This window comes from Mycena indigotica, assembly GCF_014461135.1.
Source record: "Mycena indigotica strain 171206Taipei chromosome Unknown Mind.scaff0016, whole genome shotgun sequence".
In the NCBI taxonomy this organism is placed as follows: Eukaryota; Fungi; Basidiomycota; class Agaricomycetes; order Agaricales; family Mycenaceae; genus Mycena; species Mycena indigotica.
This window is the reverse complement of record NW_023503015.1, coordinates 570,938-590,332: the sequence shown is the minus strand read 5'-3', so window position 1 is coordinate 590,332 and position 19,395 is coordinate 570,938. Positions and strand designations below refer to the sequence as shown.

Here is a 19,395-nt window from a genome sequence, read left to right as displayed (position 1 = left end):
ATCAGTATGTCTCATAGAGTGCAAATTCTGAGCCATCACCTATCCTTTCCCTGAGCTGCTGGTGTGATCTCGACAAAGCGCGAGTGTCATCCTACTCTCTCTAACGCTCAACAGTCAGTGTTCACACTAACTCAAAGGTAAGCTTTGGCGTTCCAGAAACTGAATTACTCGAACTTATGGTTGCAGCAACACGCAGCATGAAACAAGTAAAGCGAAAAAATGCCTCAAAGCCGAACGCACGACACTCATGGCAACGAATGTGCCGTCCTACCAGATGACAGTTCATACAGGTTTGCACCGATTCACCCTTTCATCTTGCCGCTGAAGTCCGTATTCAAGGACTGCATCGCTCAAGAACCGAAAACCGTTATGTGCCTGCCACGGTTTCAGAACCACTGATGCCACCTTCAACTAAGAACGACTCGTTGCCGGCGATTCCGCCCCATGAAATCTCAACGGACACTGAACCCGGCGCAATTCCTGACTATTCGGCGACAATGCCTTGTGAAACTGAGGGAAACAAAGTTCGACAGGTTAGCTATTAATATCCATTCTCCATAGCCGCTGGACAAATCTTCAGACTGTCGCTCATATGGATGAGTTTAAAGGCCAAGAAGATGTCTTTCTTCGCCTTTTACTCTCGCGCCATCATCACTCAACACTTTTGACACCTTGCGGATGTGGATCTCACCGTCGTCGAACTGTGGGCATGCAACGAATGTATTCAATCCGATTTACTTTGCTCCCAGTGCTGGATCAACAAACATCGACATTTGCCTACTCACTGGGCCCTTGTGTGGAACGAACTCGATAGCTTCTTCGAACGGACTGACTTCAGCCGCGTCATGAAGAATGCGGTCATTGCGCTCGGCCACAACGGAGACAAGTGTCCCAATGCAACACTGGCCCGTTCTTTCACTCTTGTCGATTTAAACGGTATTCATGCGACTGCCGTCTCCTTCTGTCGCTGCCGCACGACCGAGTCCGAAATGGGGGAAACCGAAGTTCAAGCAGCTTCTACGCGCTGGAATATTTCCTGGTAGCATTCGTCAGCCAAAGACAGGGTATACTTTGAATGTGCTCGAGTATTACAAACAGGAGCACAACCAAGGGAAAGGCTCGATGTATAACTTCGTGCATGTTCTTCAACGAATGGCTGACCCATTCTTTGCAAGTGCTGTCCCTGTACGTGTTTTTCCCGGAAATTTAGTTTTCAAACTCATATACACATTCTCTTAGGATATCTATGCCAACTTCCTAGCCGTCGTGCGATTTTATCAATACCTGGACATTCTCTTGTGCCGAGGACAAGCACATGGTCTTGATACCCCGATACCTGGCGAAGCAAATCGTCCCTTATCCTAACCGTGCACCAGATTTCCTTGGTAACTTGTGCGCGGCATGCCCCGAGCGCGGCGTCAACATGCCGTTGAAAGTCACCTACCCACGATATCTCCGTCATCTTGTTTCGCAACATATCACACTCGATGGCAACTTCAAGGTGAACCTGTTTCACAAGCGCGACAATGGAAGCGATCATGCTCTAACGGATGGGAAGATGTATTTCCCTGTCCAGGCGGAGTATAACCATATTGCTGCGACATATGTCGTGCCGAATGAAGATACGGTTTGTCGCACCTTTTTGCTTAGCTCTCAGCTTATCTTTCGGTTAGGAGGCGCCATGTCAAGCACATATTGGTTCAATTCGTCACCAGGGTAAGGCCAAGTACGGAAATACCGCCATTAGCGGTGTTGTCGGTTGTGCATGTGATCATGCCGTCCTTGGATCCTTGGTTGACATGCTGGTCGGGGAGGCGTTTGCACTGGGGACCTATGCCCAACGTGAATTCCTACGACACATCAATTCGCCACCACATCTGTCCGAGTCGCAAACACCCTTAGTTGGCAGTTATGATAGTTGGTGCATTTTCGTCAAGAATTTGCGCACCCGAGCTGTCACACTCTTCCCTGAAGCAATATGGCTTCACGATCTTCTAGACAAGATTGAGGGTCAAATTCCTGCCGACCACATCAACGATCATGGTGAAGTGTGTCGTAAAATCTGGCAGGCCGTCTACTTTGCCTGCCGGGCGCATTTCCACGGCGAGACAGCAGAGGTAATTTGGGCGAACCTTAACCCTCTTGGGTCATCAACCCGCCAAATGACGGGGGGCGCGCGGGCATGATGCGATGAACTATGTGGTTGATGCTTGGAATACATCGAAAGTATTTCGGCAAGGTAGTAACAAAGAGGTCCAACGTTGAACAGTGTACTAACATATAATTAGGACGACTGTTAGCAGCTGAGCGACAAGAAGCACTCCAGCTGTTTGAGCTACACATGTCTGTTGTGATTGACCTCAGCCACCAGCATGCTGCCGAAGTCGTAGAGTGGTCGAAGATGTCCCGAAACGCGTATCAGGGCCTGGACGGGGATTGGCACAGTGTATACCAGCACACATCAAAAGCAGGCATGTTCTACTGTCAGCAACAGGATCTCCAAACTGACTGTCCGGTCAATAGTTGTTACGATCGAAGATGTCCTTGCTGCAATGGTGACCAAGGAGCGTGAACGTCAAACACATCAGGATGAAGTTTCTCATACGGCGCCCGTTGCTCACTGGATTTGGAATGGTATGAATATACAGCGCCAACAGTATGTATTTGTCCATTAGTACAGGCTGTTGCCCAGCTGAGCTGATATCTATGTAGAGCTTTTATCGTCACACTTCTCAAGACTCACAACGACCATCCCATGCAAGAAACATTCGAGTCTATTACCAAGCTTCGCAAAGTCTTAATCGCGAACTCAAGCCGTTCCGAGAACAACAACGCTCAATCTATCCACGGTTGACCCTCAGTGCGCTAGATTCAAATGAGCCAGAACTAGCAGCCATTCAACTGCCCTCGTATCGCATGAAACACGGGCAGCGCTCTCCATCGAGTATCAGCGCTTGTGATGCTGAGTTGCGTGATGCGGAAATCGAGCTGCGATGCAGTCAGCTCGAGAACGCAATTCAAGCTGTTCGGACGGCATCCTTGGGGCTTTCTGCTGTCAAGAAATCCAGAGACCTCGATTTTCGTGGGCAGGCAGGTATCACACGGTCTAAACGAAATCTTCAAAATGCGGAGTTGATGAAGGCATTCGAGATCGCACAGTATAACGAAAATCGGGATGCATTGGTGCATCTGGGCCATATTTGCAGCGATGATATTGATACCTTCCCACCACTTAGCAATCGCGATACGCGTCGCAAGGACACGCATCTTCACCGTGCCACTGGCGATTCTCGTGTGTTTGATGGGACGGCTTGGTACCTGCAGAGCGGCACAAGAATCCCCGATATGGATCCAACTCAGAACCTCCTTCTGACTCGCCGCCTTGACTCTGAGAGCGAGAGTGATGAGCCTCAGGCTCAACTCCTTACGGGTACTCAAACTCTGAAGCGGAAAGGTAACGGCTCACTGACATTTAGAGTCATCTAATCTTCAAGCAGGTTTCACCAAATCTCCGCGTCCAGCAAAACGTCTGAAGGACATCTTGCCACCAGCTCCAACAAACATCACAGTACTCTCATCGGCAGAGGATAGTGATGACCCACTTACCCAGAGTCCGGTTAAGCATACCCAACTCCGCAAGAAGAAGAAGGACAAAAAGGGAGACGGGTGGATTTGGCTTGAGAACTGGGTCAACAAACGCGGGCTTACCGACGAGAAACTCCAGGCATATAAGCTAGAAAGTAGGTTCTTGTCTATAATATGATTTCAAATAGACAGGCTCATATTAACATAGGTGACCGCGTCCAGTATTTCCGTGCTGAAGCTGAGATGTACCGGTGGTTGGAGCAGTACGAACGAAAGCATGCAGAGCTGTTCCGCGTGATTGAGCGATTCCATCGGGATGCAGTTGTGTGGACAGGGCTTGCTGATCGCCATCAGCAGCAAAATGGTCATGTTGATGGGGCAGTGACCTTTGCACGCATGCAAGCAGCAATGCATCGCCGCTTACAGCATAATGCGGAAGTTGTGTTCAAAGATGCTGAATCAGGTGCACATCACGACTGGGTTAGTGCAACTTCATTTGATGACTTGGTTATCAAAATCGACGCATGGCGGGATGCTGTGTTTGGCTGGATGGACAAAATGGTTTGTTTATTTGTTTTGGAATAACTGAACAAATTACTCATACCAGTATAGAAAATTCACCGGGCGTATAAAGAATTCTAATATTTATGGTTTTGATTGTTTTTCAATGACTTACTTATGGTTTCGATTTTATAATAAAATAATGAAATATTAAAAATCAATAATAAATCATAAATTAAAATAATATGTCACTAACAAAGTTGGATGTAGGATATCATCAGAAATTGATGATGAGATCAAATGTTCCATCATCATAGCTGAGAAAATATATTGAGACAAGAGCCTTAGTAAGCTTAATATATATCATGGATGATAGTTTACTATATAAGGCCAAAGTGAAGATATAGCATGATTTTAGATAAGTAAAATGAAAAACAAGCTTAACTTAAGTTATACTGGATATATATTGAAACTTGGGTTGTGATGATTGGACTGTGACATGCTCGCCTAGATACAAGTTAATCTTAAGTTTATAGTTTTGTGTAACTTAAGTTTAAGACAATATACTATATGGCAGTATAATATTGGGCAAAACTTAAGTCTTGGTCACAACTTGAGTGATATCATGGTCTGGACCACCTAACTTAAGTTAAGCTAATAAATTAGTTGAAATGACAGGTTACCCAGACTAGATGTGGCAAGAAAGTCTAAAGGAAAGGGCCTCATAAGGGGTCCAATATCAAGACTCTTTAGCTGTGGAACACTATGAGCAGTGAGGAGGGAGAGTGTCTCTAGTTCTTCTCGACCTAGATATGTCAGTTTTATGTGACTCCACCGATGGGACACTGATGACAATAAGGACAGAAGGGATGGAGAGAGCAGAGCCTTATTTGGGGATACATGCCCAAATTTGTGCAAGTGTACAGATCTGACCACTGTAAAATTCAAGGGTGTCTCTGCCCCTCTGTCAAGCCATAACTGAAAATTTGGGGGTGCCTTCAATTGTGTGACTGTGCGAGTTGCCTGGGAACCTGATCCAGTATTCTTTTGGATAGATTGAGTTGCAGCAACAATGTGGATTGATGCCCAGAGAAGAGGGGTTGCAACCACTAGGTTCCTCCAGCAGGTGCAGACTAGAGACAGCATCAATGGCCCTTCTGTTGCATCTATAGCAGTATTCCTATGCTTAGGAAGAGTCTCCAAAAAGATTGCACACAGAAGATCATCTGGAAGTCTGCGTATAGGTGCAAGCAGTGCCTTATGGGACCCAACAAATGCCCCCATTGCATCCCTGTGGTCCATGTGTGACGGGGCGCTTACTAAAGCGGGTCCCGGCACACGGGAGACCGAGGGCGGAAGGCCGGCGAGGTCGGGGACGCGATAGAACTGGCGTAAGTACTAGATTCGACCTCGGAAAAAGCTAACTAATACAGAAAAACAGCTCCACCTATATAAGTATTTACAGGACTGATGTCATAGTGGAGAGTATGATAAAAGAATGAGTTCATTGTGGAGTAATGGCGCGCGCTCGAGCGCAACTCCGGCGGCATGCACAATCTTATCTTATCTCGGATCGCGTGATCCGCGATCCGGGGCCTTACATACGCCCTCCATATCTTTGCTTGGAAAGATATCCACGTGGTTTCAACTCGGAAACATTATTGAATACACGGCAGACGACGCGTCGCCGATCGCTGACTCATACCACGTGATGAGATCAAACGCGTCATCGCGTAAGCGCTTCTTGTCCAGAACCACCACGACATCCGATGCGGAGTCTACTATGGTGAGTGAATTCGCACTCGGGACGACCGCGAACCGACTCAGAACAGTTTCGCCCTCCGAATGGAGTCCAAAATGGTCTACTAGGACCGTCTGCACCGTGCGGACAAGCGCGTCATCGAGCGATTCAAAGAAACGCGTGGCGTCGGGCGCAAGTTCTTGGTGCCCAAACCCAACGAAGCGGCTCTGTGGCGGGCGTACCACGCGGCGATGCGGAAGCGAGAGTCGGCCAGCTGCCGGGACTCAAGCAACACCTCAACGCCGTACCTCTCATCGCGCATGACAAGCTGCGACTCCGAGAGCCGAGCGAGCGCGAATCGGCTCGTTTGCTGGACGGCTCCTTCATCTCCTGGGTATGGCTGGGCATTCTGCAACGACAGCTCTGCGTTGAGGAGGAGGAAATTGCCAATGGGGTGCTCAGAGGCAACGTCACCAGGTGCGTTGTCCAACAGCTCCGAGGATCCAGCTGAAAATTCTTCGCCAGAACTCTCAGTGGACTCCCCCTCGCCCTCCTGGACAACGACACCGTCGCTGAAGAGCTCGGATTCGACTTCGTCGGCCCACGACAAGCCGACGGCGCCAACCGCCAACGTCTCAAGCACCTCTGTGCTTTCATATAGCGCAGACTGGCGCTCGGAGAAGTCCACGCCGTGAGCGCCAAAGCCTGGCGGCTTCCCTCGAACGGATGACTTCACGGTGGAAGTCGTGGGGCAGTCTCGGGCCAGATGCCCGATTTCTCCACAGGTAAAGCAAGCTCCCGTCGCGAGGAGCTCGTTGCGACGTTTGGCAGACATGCGGCGCTCTTTCAGCGCGTCTGGCTTCGTCGGGAGCTCGACTGACGCAGCGCGAAGCTGCTCGTTCCGCGAGTCAGCCTGCGGCTTGTCGGACTCGACCCGCCCTCCGTGGCCTCGCCTACGGTTGCGGTGAGCACTCTCACTGTCCCTCTGGGTGGCGTCTGACGATTTCCCGTCAGGCTTCGCCTTCTCGTGGTCCAGGGCATCGGACGCGGGCGATTCTGGCTCAATATTGAGCAGAATCTCGGCGTCCTCAGCCGCTTGGACAACATCGTCCCAGGGAGCGGTCTCGGGGTCGAGCTTCTGGCGGTACATCTCGCGCTGGATGTTCGCGTTCAAGGTGCGCCAGTACTTGACGACCTTCTCCTGATCATCAGCTAACCCGATGATATTCCAGGTTGTTTCAAACTCAGCTGTGTACTCGACCACAGGCGCGTCTTTCTGCACCATGCAATTCAACTTGTCGCGCATTTTGATGCGGAAATTCATAGGGAAACAAAATTCAAATAATCCCCAGAAGAAGTCACGCAGTGAGTAGTTCTGCTCGTTCAGAACGACCTTCTGATCGTAGAATTTTGCAGCTTTGCCCTCAAGAAAGTGGGATAGGTAGAAAATCTGCTGGTCGGCAGGCACACGACCTGTATTCACATACGCAGTACCCTCCCGCACAAATTTCTTGTACTTGGCGGGATCGGGCGAACCGTCATACGCGGTCGGCTTAACCGGCTTCAACAGCATGGGCAGCGCAATGTCACGTCGGCGTGAGCCTAGACGCGACGATTCGGGCGCGGGCGTGGAGCAACGGCAGGCTGGCGCCGTCCTGGCCTAGGAAGTCCATCGAGGTCCGGTGAGTTGGCCTCCGGGTCGGGAGCCAGAACTCGAGGATCGTCAGATGGGTCTGGCGAGGGCGGGTTCCCAGGTGCTGCTGTTGCGGCGTTGATTGCGCGCGCTCAATAGTGCTCCCAGCAGCAAATCGGGGCCACGCGATGGCCTCGCTGGCACCACGGTGTGTGCGCGAGTGCCCTTCACACGTGGTTCCGCGGGTACGCCCCGCAAAATACGCTCACGCGCAAAGCGCTCGGCACGACTAGCAAGTGGCTTCACTGCCGGTACGTGTTCCTCGTTCGCAAGCCTCAACTCGCTGATCTGGCGCTCCAGATCAGCGATCCGTGCTGCAGCGCTCACACGAGAGCCTGCAGTAGTGGATCCCATCCTCGATGGGTGTTCCGAGAGATGCAACGTCTCACCCGGGGCTACAGTCACCGGAGAGGAATGCTTCGACGGCGAGAATTTCGCGAAAAAGCTCGGCGGCGTCGTTCAACGTTCGATCTTCACGCGCGGCTCACGGTGATGCAACTCTGCAAAGTTTTCCAATGCATCACGCTGCGCGGCTAATTCATCTTCAGAGAACTCCTCTGAAAACTCAACTGCTCCCCAGTTTCCGGGATCAGGGCCCTTCCCCTTGTTGCGGGAAGGTCCAGCTGAAGGTGGGCGAACAGGCTTTGGGCTGATATGGCCAAGGTGCGTCGGTGACCGGACACTCTGATGTTCGGATGGGGACTCATACCCATCATCAAAGGATTGACGAGACTGCTCGTCAAACTCAATCAGTGGCGACGGCGACCTTGAAAATCGCGGGGCAGCACTCGCAGACTTGCGACTCGCAGCAAAGCGAGCCTCATCAGCCAGCAGCTGGTGCCGGCGCGCCAACAGGCTGAGCTCCTCAACACTCATGCCATCCATGGCAAGGTGAGTTGTTGACTCAGATTCAAACTGATGTATTGACGAATGTGCTACACTTGTAGGACGAATGACTGGGCTTCGACGCGCGCTCGACAAGCGCGTTGTCATACCAGCACTATCATCGTCAACCAGATCAAGATCCGCGACTGGCGTCCGGCGACCCCAATCGACATCGCCCGAAAGCACAGGGAACTCAGCAAGCTGAGACTCGGCAAGCCGAGGACTGGCAAAGCCAGGAACACGCCCGGAGGCGGCACGCCGTGAGGCGGGGCGAGAATTCGGCATAGCCGGGACACCGCCGACCCATATCACTCACCAAGTGATGGTCGGCTCCACTTGTGGAGCGGGATGACGACAGGCGTGACGTCAAACGAGCAGGGGGCGTCGGGGCAGGAGCGCGACCGGTAGCCACAGCAAGACGGGTTCGATGGGTAGCCATGAGACGTCGGAGGTTGGTCAGGGCAACAGCAAGACGACAGGAAGGGTTGATCAGACCCTCGGAGTCAGTACAGACTGTAAACCAGTAGCGAGCAGTTCAAAATATGTGACGGGGCGCTTACTAAAGCGGGTCCCGGCACACGGGAGACCGAGGGCGGAAGGCCGGCGAGGTCGGGGACGCGATAGAACTGGCGTAAGTACTAGATTCGACCTCGGAAAAAGCTAACTAATACAGAAAAACAGCTCCACCTATATAAGTATTTACAGGACTGATGTCATAGTGGAGAGTATGATAAAAGAATGAGTTCATTGTGGAGTAATGGCGCGCTCGAGCGCAACTCCGGCGGCATGCACAATCTTATCTTATCTCGGATCGCGTGATCCGCGATCCGGGGCCTTACACCATGGCATGGGCCAGAAGTGTCTGCAGCTGCTGCACTTCCTTATCAAGGGCCGCTAGTACTGTTTGATAGGGCTTTATAAATGCTTGAATTTCCATCAATTGAGTGTCTGGAAAGATGGTGTTGGTATGAAGGACATCATTGAAGGGGGATGTGGGGATCAGCATGGTGGGATGAGGGAACTTGAAGGACACAGCGAGAAGTTATATATGCATTCTCAACAAGGCTGTGCACTTCTCCTGCTGATGGTTACCTGATAGCAGTTCAAATATGAAACTGATGGATGTTGACATCACACTACTTACTGTACTATTTTAATCAATACGTCAGTCACGTGTCACACTGCATCAAAGGTGACGAAAATATTTCATCAGTCACAGGGGTCTGCAAAATCTGACGAAAGGCTTAGGACTGTCACATTTTTGCTGAAAAACATGTCAGAATGGGCCTTGCAGGCTATGAGAACAGATTTTAGACCATATAGATGAGCATTAACTACTCTAGAACAAGATATCCGAAGCAATCACGGTTATTTCGAGTCTGCCTCCGATTCAGAGTCATCGCTAAATTGTTGCCAGAGTCTAGAGCTGTATTTGGTCGTTACGCGCGCGGCTTTCTTTCACTGCGTCGGCTTGGGATGACAAGCTTGTCATCATCGGCCTCGAGACCTTCAGAGATCGAGGATGAAGTAAGCCCACCATCTGCTTTCCGTGCTGTCCGTCGCCGGGGAGGCTTTCCCATGACATCAGCAAGAACTTTCTCCGGACTGATATCACTGTCGTCGACGCCGTCTTCCTCACCAGAGTTAATATTTGGCATCACATCCTCGGCAACCTCAACATCTTCGGGAATGCTGATATCACCACTGCGCGACGTATTGAGCTCTGTCCAGAAAGCCGTTTGCTTGTCTCGCTCTTCCCGAAGGCGTGCACGAATACGGGAAGAGGTGAGACATTCGTACGAAAGGTTCCAACCGCCTGCTTCGCAGCGCAGAAAAGCCTAAAATGTGTTGAGCTTGAGTACCAACAACTTGAAGAAAGGAAAACCAGAACATTTTTCACGATTTCAGGCTTGCAAATGAAGTTGTACACGTCCCAAAGCCAGCCAACGGAGGACTTTCGCAGCGGTCCAATATGGGTGTCAAAATGAATTGGTTTACCAGCATCCATTTGCGATGACAGGTCATCGACAACCCCCGCATGATACGAGGCCTTCATCGACTGCTTGAATGGCCGATTTATCCCCACATCAAGAGGTTGCGCAACGCCAGTACAGCCTCCGGGAACAAAATCGATAATAATCCGCGGATGCTCCTTTCGCATGTAGCCACGGAACTCGTTTGAGCGATGGACCGACCACACATCGATGATCCATAGGGCCTTTTGAGACGGAGATAGATTGAGGCGCAAAATCTGAGCATCAATGTAGGGCTCGAGGATTTCGCAGACGTAGCATTGCATCGTCTTTTGATTAGACCAGTGATTCTTCTTCTTCTCCGACGGTACGAATGCAAAGCCTGCTTGTGAGCAATCGCTGTACTTTGGGGCATCTCGCGGTGGACACGACTGGTTGGTGAGGCCCTCGTATACCGCTTGAATTGGAAGGACCTCCCCTGAAGCGGAAATACCTAACGCTGCTGTGAAAGCACGTTTTTCGTCTGCGCCAATGAGCTTGACCTGGTGGGACCCCCGAGGAGCATATGTAAGACGGCCACCGGGGTTGTAGACGATGCCTGTTTGGTCGGTGTTGATGATTAACTCGGCGGGAATGTCCTCCGTCTGTATAATATGCGCACGGCGAAGAGCTGCCTGTGCACATACTTCCTCCCAGTCTTTCGGAAGCTTCTGCGCTGCATTGGTGGCGCGTCGCTCTGACCAGCGCATCTCTGTTCTGAGGAAGTGTCGGCAGAAGCTATCAGAAGCACGAAACTTGGAGTTATCGCGATAAGTCTTCTCGAAGATTTCGGGTGCGAGCTTTTGGATGGTAGCGATGATCACCGCACGAACAACAATTGTTGAGACAGCGGCACCCGATTCCCGCAATGCAATCAATTTGCTCTTGACTTCATTGATAACATCCGCTCGCCCGGCCTAGCCCTATTATCAGATGCAATCCGGGATTCGAGATCGATTAAGCATTACCAGTGCTCCACGTCGTCCCCCGAGCGAATGCCCTGGTCGGTCTCCTCTGAGTTCAACCTCATCCAATATCCTCTTTATCCAGACACGCTTGCCGTTCTTGTCTTGTTCAATCCACCCATTCACCGTGGTACGCGAGAGTTTGCTGAATGTCTGTCGGTCACAGCCAATTAATGTCTTCACAATGCCGGATGAGCTGAGGCCGGTGGTGGGGTGATTGTTTACAGTGCCAGCGGAGAGTATCTGTCGAAAGAGGAACGGCGTCTTCCAATTGACATATTTGACTTGCCGTGGGGCATGAATGCGCTTTCGCCCAGATGCTTTGCGGACTTGGGCAAGTGTCTCTTCCTTCACAGATCGTCGAAGTCGTGATTTTCTTGCTGTGTCATTATCCATCCCTGCATCGGCAAGGATAGGTTCGATGAGCTGGTTTAAACTAGTTAGTCCAGATTGAGGTGACTCCGAGAACACGCACTCTGACTTTGCGCTTGGTCCCGTCAGCGTGACGAATCCCAAGCTCTATTTCAGCCTCCTTCTCTCGTTCACGCTGCTTGCGCTTTCGACTGCATGCGGCTACTCGTAAGTTCTCCTTCCTCTCTATCGCCATTTGCTGCACACGAAGTGCCTCGGCAGCTTGTTTTTCTCGATTTCTATCTGCCCATTCGCGGTTTCGCTGACGTTCTCTTTCACGATCCTCCGCCGTTGCCTTGGACATGAACCGGAGAAGCCCCGTTTTCGCGTCGCTGGAACCCAAGGCTGCCAATGCTTTCTTGGTATTAGACTCCAGGCGCGTGTCCTTGGGGTCGGTAGTGTTGCCGGATGGTCGTTTTTTGGAGGGACTCGGTGGTGGCGAACCCAGAGCACGGTCCTGCATTGAGCGTTTGACCTTGCCTTTTGTTGGCGATAGTTTCGCGAAGATATCTGCCAGATGCTGAATTGGCGGCGGCGTCACTGGACGCTCGTGTTTTGCTGTGGTGGTGGGTGAGCTTGAACGGGAGGAAGGTGGCGAAGGGGTTGGCGTTGGTGAATGAATCACCCTCCACGGCAATGGACGGTAGAGGCGGTGGGAACCAGATGACTCAGACGGTACAGCGACTACCTCAGTCTCACTCATTGGCTCGTCGTTGAAGTCGTCGAGTGGGAAGCGAACTGCGACCGGGACCGCAACTGCATAGCGGTGTGGTGTATCCGGATCCGAGTCCAAGGAAAGCCCTTCCGCCAGCGAAACCCTTGCTGGGAGGACGACAAGGTCGTCTTGTGCAAGATCATGACGAAATGTAAAGTCGAAGATAGTTGGGGTCATCGTCTTTTGGCAGAATCAATATGGCAACCAGCGGCGAATGAGATGGGACATACCGGGACCTTTAACTTCTGGGCATGCCGCGCGAGTATCTCGTTGAACAGCCGCAGCCGTTCGTCGACTGCCGACTGCATCCCCACATCCAGCAGTGAAATTGCGGGGTGGAGATAGTGATTCAACGAGTTGTGGGCCAGAATCCCGCAGGAGAACGAGTCCTTTTGACGCGTTATATCGAGCTTGAGCCAGCGGAAGTCTTCCACGTCATGCTGTGTGATCCACCAGCTGTACGCGCACTTGACGGACTCGTTGATAGGGCCATCCAAGGCGTCTCCGTAGTACACAGTCTTGCTTTCGAAGTCGATAACGAGCGCTACCCAGTGGTTTTCGTCCACATTGACAATGGTGAGCAGCTTTGTATCGACACCCAAGCCAAACTGGTTGCCCTGTTCCCGAAGATCTCGGTAGCAGGGCTCCGTATCATAACCCTCCCCACCATCCTCATACAGTTCAATAAGGCTCTGCGCGTGCCCGCTAGGAACGATGTGAACGCCAGCTGCCTCCCAACTCCCATCCAAATCAAGCAACTCGAGAGCTAGGTTGATGTGTGTTGTTTGAAGCCAGTCCCGCGTGCAGAATGGGCCCAGATCGATGAGCATTGCCTTCTCGCGAAAGCCCGCTAGCGAGCCATCCCACGGAAGCTTCCTCGTCTCCTCCAGCACTGCCATACGAGTCTCGTCCACATGGGATAGCTTCTCGATCGAAGTTACAGCCGACTGCCACTGCTGACGAGCTTCCCGGACATGCGACAGCTCCGCCCAGTATGAGAGAAGATGCAAGGGGTAGGCATGTTGGTTCCCTGGAATGTGAGGGCAAAGCACCGAGTTGTATTCATCGTCCTCGTCTGCTTGATCAAGCGCCAATAGCAGTGTACGGAGGACTGCAGCTGGTGGCGTCGTGAGCTTGGTGATATCTGCGTCACGAGATGTCGGGAGCCTAGACGAGAGATACTGGTCCGCTGAAGTGAAGTAGGTGGAAGCACGCTGGGCTGGTAGTCGGAAATCAAGGAAGCTCTTGACGGCTGTCCGCTTGTCTGGGAGGATTCTGGCCGCCAGAGAAGCCGGAAGCCGTAATTGTTGCAGTCGCTCCGGCGTGAGAGGCATCCGGCCCGTAGTATGGCTGTCGCTGGACAGCGGTCTGGATGAAGTGACGAAAATTTTCGTCAGTCACACCCTTGATCCGCGGATGACGAAATCCCAGGTTCGTCATCGATGTCACGCCTCCGAAGGGGTGACGAATCGATTAAAATAGTACAGTACTTACTTTCACAAGGACACAGATTTCAGTTAAAGAATTGTAGACAATACTTAATTAGTGTTATAGCCTATAATAGGTAATTCTCAATTGTCACATTTAACTTCAATAGCTACCGGTATCTATTTTTACACACAAAAAGATGATGAAGACACTAAATAATATGCATGGCAAGTATTGAGCTGCAAGCCACCAAGGCTGCCCAAGGAATGGCTCATGCTACTCAGCGAACAGATTCCAACCCGGGACAGTGTGTTCTGTACACTCTCGGAGACTGCCGTGTCCACCCCGCTCTTGCTGAACCCCGTGCCACAGCGGATTTTGGGTGCATTCGGGACGAATAGCGCAACTTTAATGACATCTAAGCGGGTGAAACGGCGCCGGGGTCCAGTCAGTGGTGCGGTGATCGAGGATGAGGTCGAGCCGGACGTGCGATGCCGCTCAGCCTGAGTGTGTGCGGCCCAAAAGTGTCTTGCGAAGAGAGATTCGGGGTCCCGGTTTTGTCGGGGGCTTCGCATATGAAGTTGTGTGGACGGGCAAAGCCACACACCACAATGAGCCTCCGAACTTCCCCTCTTCGCGGAAGACGCTGAACACATTGGACCATGCTTGCGCCGCTCACTTCCGCCTTGTCGTGCCCCGTTTTCTCCTAGAACTGCGCGTTTTTGGCACCGTCTGGCGTGTCGAAGGCCGCGACTATCCGCGAATTCGAAGTGATGAGCTGGCGATCGTCTCGATACCGTAAACCTCGCGCCGACAAGATTCTCCCGATCGGCCTTCACACCGTCAAGTGTGACGCGGGCAGACCGTTGGCACCCCTACGAAGGACGTCCATGGACATATCCATGGACGTCTCCATGTCCAAGAGCTTGGACAAGGACCGTTTCTGTTGGACAAGCAGTTGCGACGGTCACAGAATGTGACGCACACACGAAGCTTGTCACAAACGTCCATGTCGTGTCCATAACTCGCTCTTACATGTCCATGAGCAACTGAACTGCAACTGGTGCCGCGGCGTATGCTTGATTGTGTGCTAGGGCCTGAGGCACTGCCCCGGATGTAATTGTCGGCCTTCGGCACAGCTCTGGCCGACACTGGTCATAGCACATCTAGTATTAGTAGATAATGAATCCATTGCGGCACTCGCCAATAGCTCTCAGTACTCCCGATGGCTGAGCAACTTACGCGCAAGCAAGCAACTCAACTTCTCGAGCTTATATCTCTGGTAAAGCCCCAGCTTCAATGGCTTCAGAAGGAATATGAGTCAAGACCTCCGCTCGAGCTTCCGCAACAGTTCCTGGAGTTCTTTAAAGCTAGCCTCTCGCTTTCTCATGATGCATGTACAAGTGCTTGGCTGTCTCTCCGCGATGAAGCATGGGCACAAGATGAGGATGCTACAGAGATTCATGCCTTGCGTGCCAAATATCTTCCTGTTTTTTTACGGCACGGAATTCCGTTAGGCATTGGTAAGCTTGGACTCGGACATGAGCAAAATGCCCAGCTGACTGACACACACAATACAGGACTCTATTCATTTGAACCACCTCATCGTGCTTGCAAGAATGAAGCATGCTCCAAGGCTTTCGTGTCAGATCCAAGCCTGTCACGCGAGCGCGATTTAGATGGTGCCATTCGTATTCAAGTTACGGTCTTCACAAAGGAATTCGGAGCAATTCCTGATTATTCAACATCGCGCAAGTGTCCCAGTATGTATATTTGCCCCCTCTATGACTTGCATACGGTCTAAATGACGACTGCCAGAGTGCTCGACTCGGTACTATCCGAACTACTTTGTCGACTCTCGATCCTCAAAGCGGGCATACTATCCTGCAACTGCCATCGTATTCATGCAGATTTCCACTCATTACTATATGAGTCGGGAGGTTGCCGAGCTTTTTGCAAGTATGCAAGTGAACGCATGGTATATTTTCAGATGATGTTTGGTGACAGCGTACTGAATTCTTTCATCGCTTAGGACATCGGGGACAAACTGTGCAAAAATCTACAATGAGAGTATGAAGCCGGAGCATCTTACGCCTTTACTACCTGCTGAATGGGGCTATGCATTTGACCTTGATGTCGAAAAGGTCTGGAGCGCCTTTTTTCTACATGCTCTACTTCTGGATGCGGAGAATAGCTCCCTCGAGGTTGAACACAATACTGTCAACAAGTTCCGACTGACCTCCGCCCTCCTTGCACGCAACCAACGCATGGCTGGAACTGGCCAAGCCGAATGGAACCATGCTTGTGAGGCATGCACATGGTATACCAACGATGAGAAGGGTAATCCAGGTCAGTGCATTGTTAAAGGCTCATATTTTCATCAACCGAAAGGGTTTCTAGCCGTTATCCGGTCATGCGTTACCGATGGTATCACTATCGGGCGACCCTGCTGTCGTGTACACGACTGTCTGCAGCCTCTTCCAACTGTCAAGCATAGGTTCTGCGAGACTCACCAAGTGCAGGATCGCCTTTGTGTGGTAAAGGATTGTCAAGACGAGGCTGAAGCCAACTATCGCACTTGTTCACGCGCAGAGCATCGTGTGCCCTTGAGCAATACCACAAACTCCAAGGGAAAGCCATGTTCCAACTGAAACGGCGGCTCGAGCGGCTCAAGATCTCCCAGCCTCACAGTTCCATGCCCGGAGACAACCCAACCAGTACATCTGATGGTCTAGAAGGTACAGGAGCAGACGAGGATGAGGATGTCGTGATTGATGAGAATGGGGTTTGTCCTGACAAGCCAGAAACGGGAAATCAGAGTGTTCGTGCGCGGTTTGGAAGACGGCGAACTCATAACGAGGAGTTATGTGTTGCTTCCTGTGGTGTCATTCTTGGCCGGGCAACCTTCTATGGGTCTGAGGCACCAAACGGTGTTCGCGTATGACATTTGCTGTTTGGTCTACTCGTATCTGATGGTCAATAGGCATTCTGGAAGCGACTTTTCCCTACAAAACGCTCATTACCTCAAGTTCTCTGGCATGACAACAACTGCCGCATCGTTGCCATGCTAAAAAAAGACGGGGACTCGTACTTCAGCCACTGTGCTTTGCCAGTGGACGTGTTCCATTTCAAGTGCAAGCACAAGGAGGGAGACGTCGACTGTGGCCAATACTGCAATCCATATATCTATTCGGAACTTCGCACCCAAAATGGCCAGTGGCGATTCAATTCATCGGCTGCTGAACAAACCAACGCATGGTTTGGAGGGTTTCAGGCCATTGTTCAAGAGATGAGTGCTGAGCGGTATGATTTCTTTTTAGACGAAATGATTCGACGGCGAAACATCTCACTGGTAACTCTATCTCGCCAGCGCAACCAAAACCCTCACAATATCCCCCGTGAAGCCTTGTTAGACACACAGTTGTAGACTTGATAGCTATATTACAACAGAAATTATACAATAGTTGTCTACGAATCGTTGTATGGTCATCTACAAATCATCGTCGGAGTCTTCAAGTGTTAGATCAATCACCTCTCGATTATCAGCAACTGGTACCATAATGTCGACCATCTCTCTCTTCATACGATATTCCGCAAGCCAGTCCTCAAGAGCAAGTAAGGATGATGACGCAGACCAGAGGCGATATTCTGGCATCTTGTAGCGCTCGATGATATACTGATCCACAGTATCAAGGGCCGGGTGGTTGTCTGAGCGATGAAGAATGAGACCGTACTCATAACTTGACTCCATAACTGCTTTCGCCACATGCTCGGTGACTTTGAGATCCTCCTGCACCAACAGCATGACCATTTCCGGGAGGAGAACTTCCTCGATGAGAAGTTGATACGGAAGCTTGGTTTTAGACTGTAGGCAGTTTGGGTTGTCGGGAAAGAGGAAGCGGAGAAGCTTGAAGACAATCTCCCAGCCGATCTCGCCATAGCTAGGGATGTAGATCAGTGACGAAATAGACCATAGATCACAGAAACATACTACGCTGCACTGATCTGAGCATTATGCCCACTGCGTTGAAGTTGAGATGAAAGAGAAAGATATTGCATTGTTGAACCTGTACGCGCATCGAACCGTGCCTTGGCAGCAATGTAGAAGAAACTATAATCGGGAGCCTTGAGAATGGCCTGCAATGTCTCGCGTTTGGCAATAATTCGTTCAAGTAACATGTTAAAGTCCGGGTTGAGGGGCCATCCTCCCGCAGCAGCCACAGGGAAAATGTCCCACTCGATGCGATGGCGTCGACAGTACTCGTAGCTCTTGCCAAAGCCAATAGTACGATGAAGAGAGTTTTCGGGGGTGGGTGACGGACTTGATATTGCCTCAAGCTTGGTGGAATAGCACATCAGCTCTGGTGAAGGGGATACAGGAAAGGGTTCATCGCAGTAGCAGCAAAGAGGACCATCTAGCGGCAAGACGTCAGTCGGTTCCATCTTGACCTCTGAGGCCTCAAACAGTGGCGACAGCAAAGGGAATTCTCCCCGAGGAGGAGATGGCATATCAGGAAATGGCCGCAGATGGAATAAGCCCGGCGTCGAATCGATATATGGAGTTGCTGCTTCAATGGCGCGTTGGCAAGCCCATTCGTCAGAATGGAAGAGCTCGCCAAACTCTCGACTGTTATGAAGAACAGCCAGAGCGTCGATATTCTCACCACAATCCTCGCGGATGAGAAGGAGTAGCGCTTCAGAAACTAAGACTTGGTCGATTAGTTGCTGTATATCGAGTGGTTCATGAGAGTTGGGCAAAACGTCGAAGTTGGCAGCAATACCACGAACAGCATCACGGCATGCGATATAGCCCAGCTGGCCAAAACTGTATAATAGTCAGAACAAATACGAAAGGAGGTAAAGTAACATACTATCCATGACGTGGAATGAAAGGTATCCCTGATTGAATTCGCTCGACTGCCTCCTCGAAGTACTCGCTACCTTCCGCATTCGTTGCAATATCATTGAGAGTATCGATATACTTGTTGAGCCGAACACGAATATTGGCATAATCGATGGTCTGTGGCCATCCGGAGGCAGGCGCAGCCATGAATATGATGTCTTCGGCGCGATGTTGCTGACAATAGGCAGCCCTCAATGCCTCAGATGGGTCGGTTTCAAGCGCTCGTTGCATCTGATGCAGTTTCTCAGAGGGCTTGAAAAGATACACCGTTTCGCAGACCGGGCACTTGCCGAAAATGTCGGATAAAAGTAGAGCATCCCAATCAACATTGTCAGGCTGCCCAGTTTCTTCTGACGGCTCCGAAAGAAGTGATATTGGAGGGAGTTGTAGAGGAGGTAATATCGGAGGGGGAAGTGACGTTGCAATGGTATTCGTAGGCAATGTCATCTGATTGCTGGTCGAAGAAGGTTGTTGCTGTCGGTCGTTCAGCTGTTTGACTGTTTTACCCTTCACATTAGCCTCGGTGAAAAGACGGTCCAATGAGGCAGCGGGAACG

At 51.0% G+C, this 19,395-nt stretch overlaps 2 protein-coding genes across 2 annotated transcripts; both read left to right on the top strand.

Annotated features, from left to right (window-relative positions):
* Positions 1-247: 247 nt before the first annotated feature.
* MIND_01355500 (CxC2 domain-containing protein) lies at positions 248-4,227 on the top strand (the record flags this gene model as incomplete). Its single annotated transcript, XM_037369985.1, has 14 exons — positions 248-290; positions 340-533; positions 581-703; positions 750-1,004; positions 1,054-1,185; positions 1,240-1,318; positions 1,377-1,627; positions 1,674-2,043; positions 2,289-2,483; positions 2,524-2,656; positions 2,715-3,454; positions 3,498-3,740; positions 3,794-4,146; positions 4,198-4,227. 14 exons carry the CDS (start codon positions 248-250, stop codon positions 4,225-4,227), a joined length of 3,141 nt encoding a protein of 1,046 aa, XP_037213541.1.
* Positions 4,228-15,161: 10,934 nt separating this feature from the next.
* On the top strand, positions 15,162-17,363 carry MIND_01355400 (uncharacterized protein; the record flags this gene model as incomplete). Its single annotated transcript, XM_037369984.1, has 6 exons — positions 15,162-15,699; positions 15,755-15,914; positions 15,969-16,285; positions 16,337-16,363; positions 16,567-16,874; positions 16,920-17,363. The coding sequence occupies 6 exons, from the start codon at positions 15,162-15,164 to the stop codon at positions 17,361-17,363; spliced, it is 1,794 nt and encodes a 597-aa protein (XP_037213540.1).
* Positions 17,364-19,395: the final 2,032 nt, after the last annotated feature.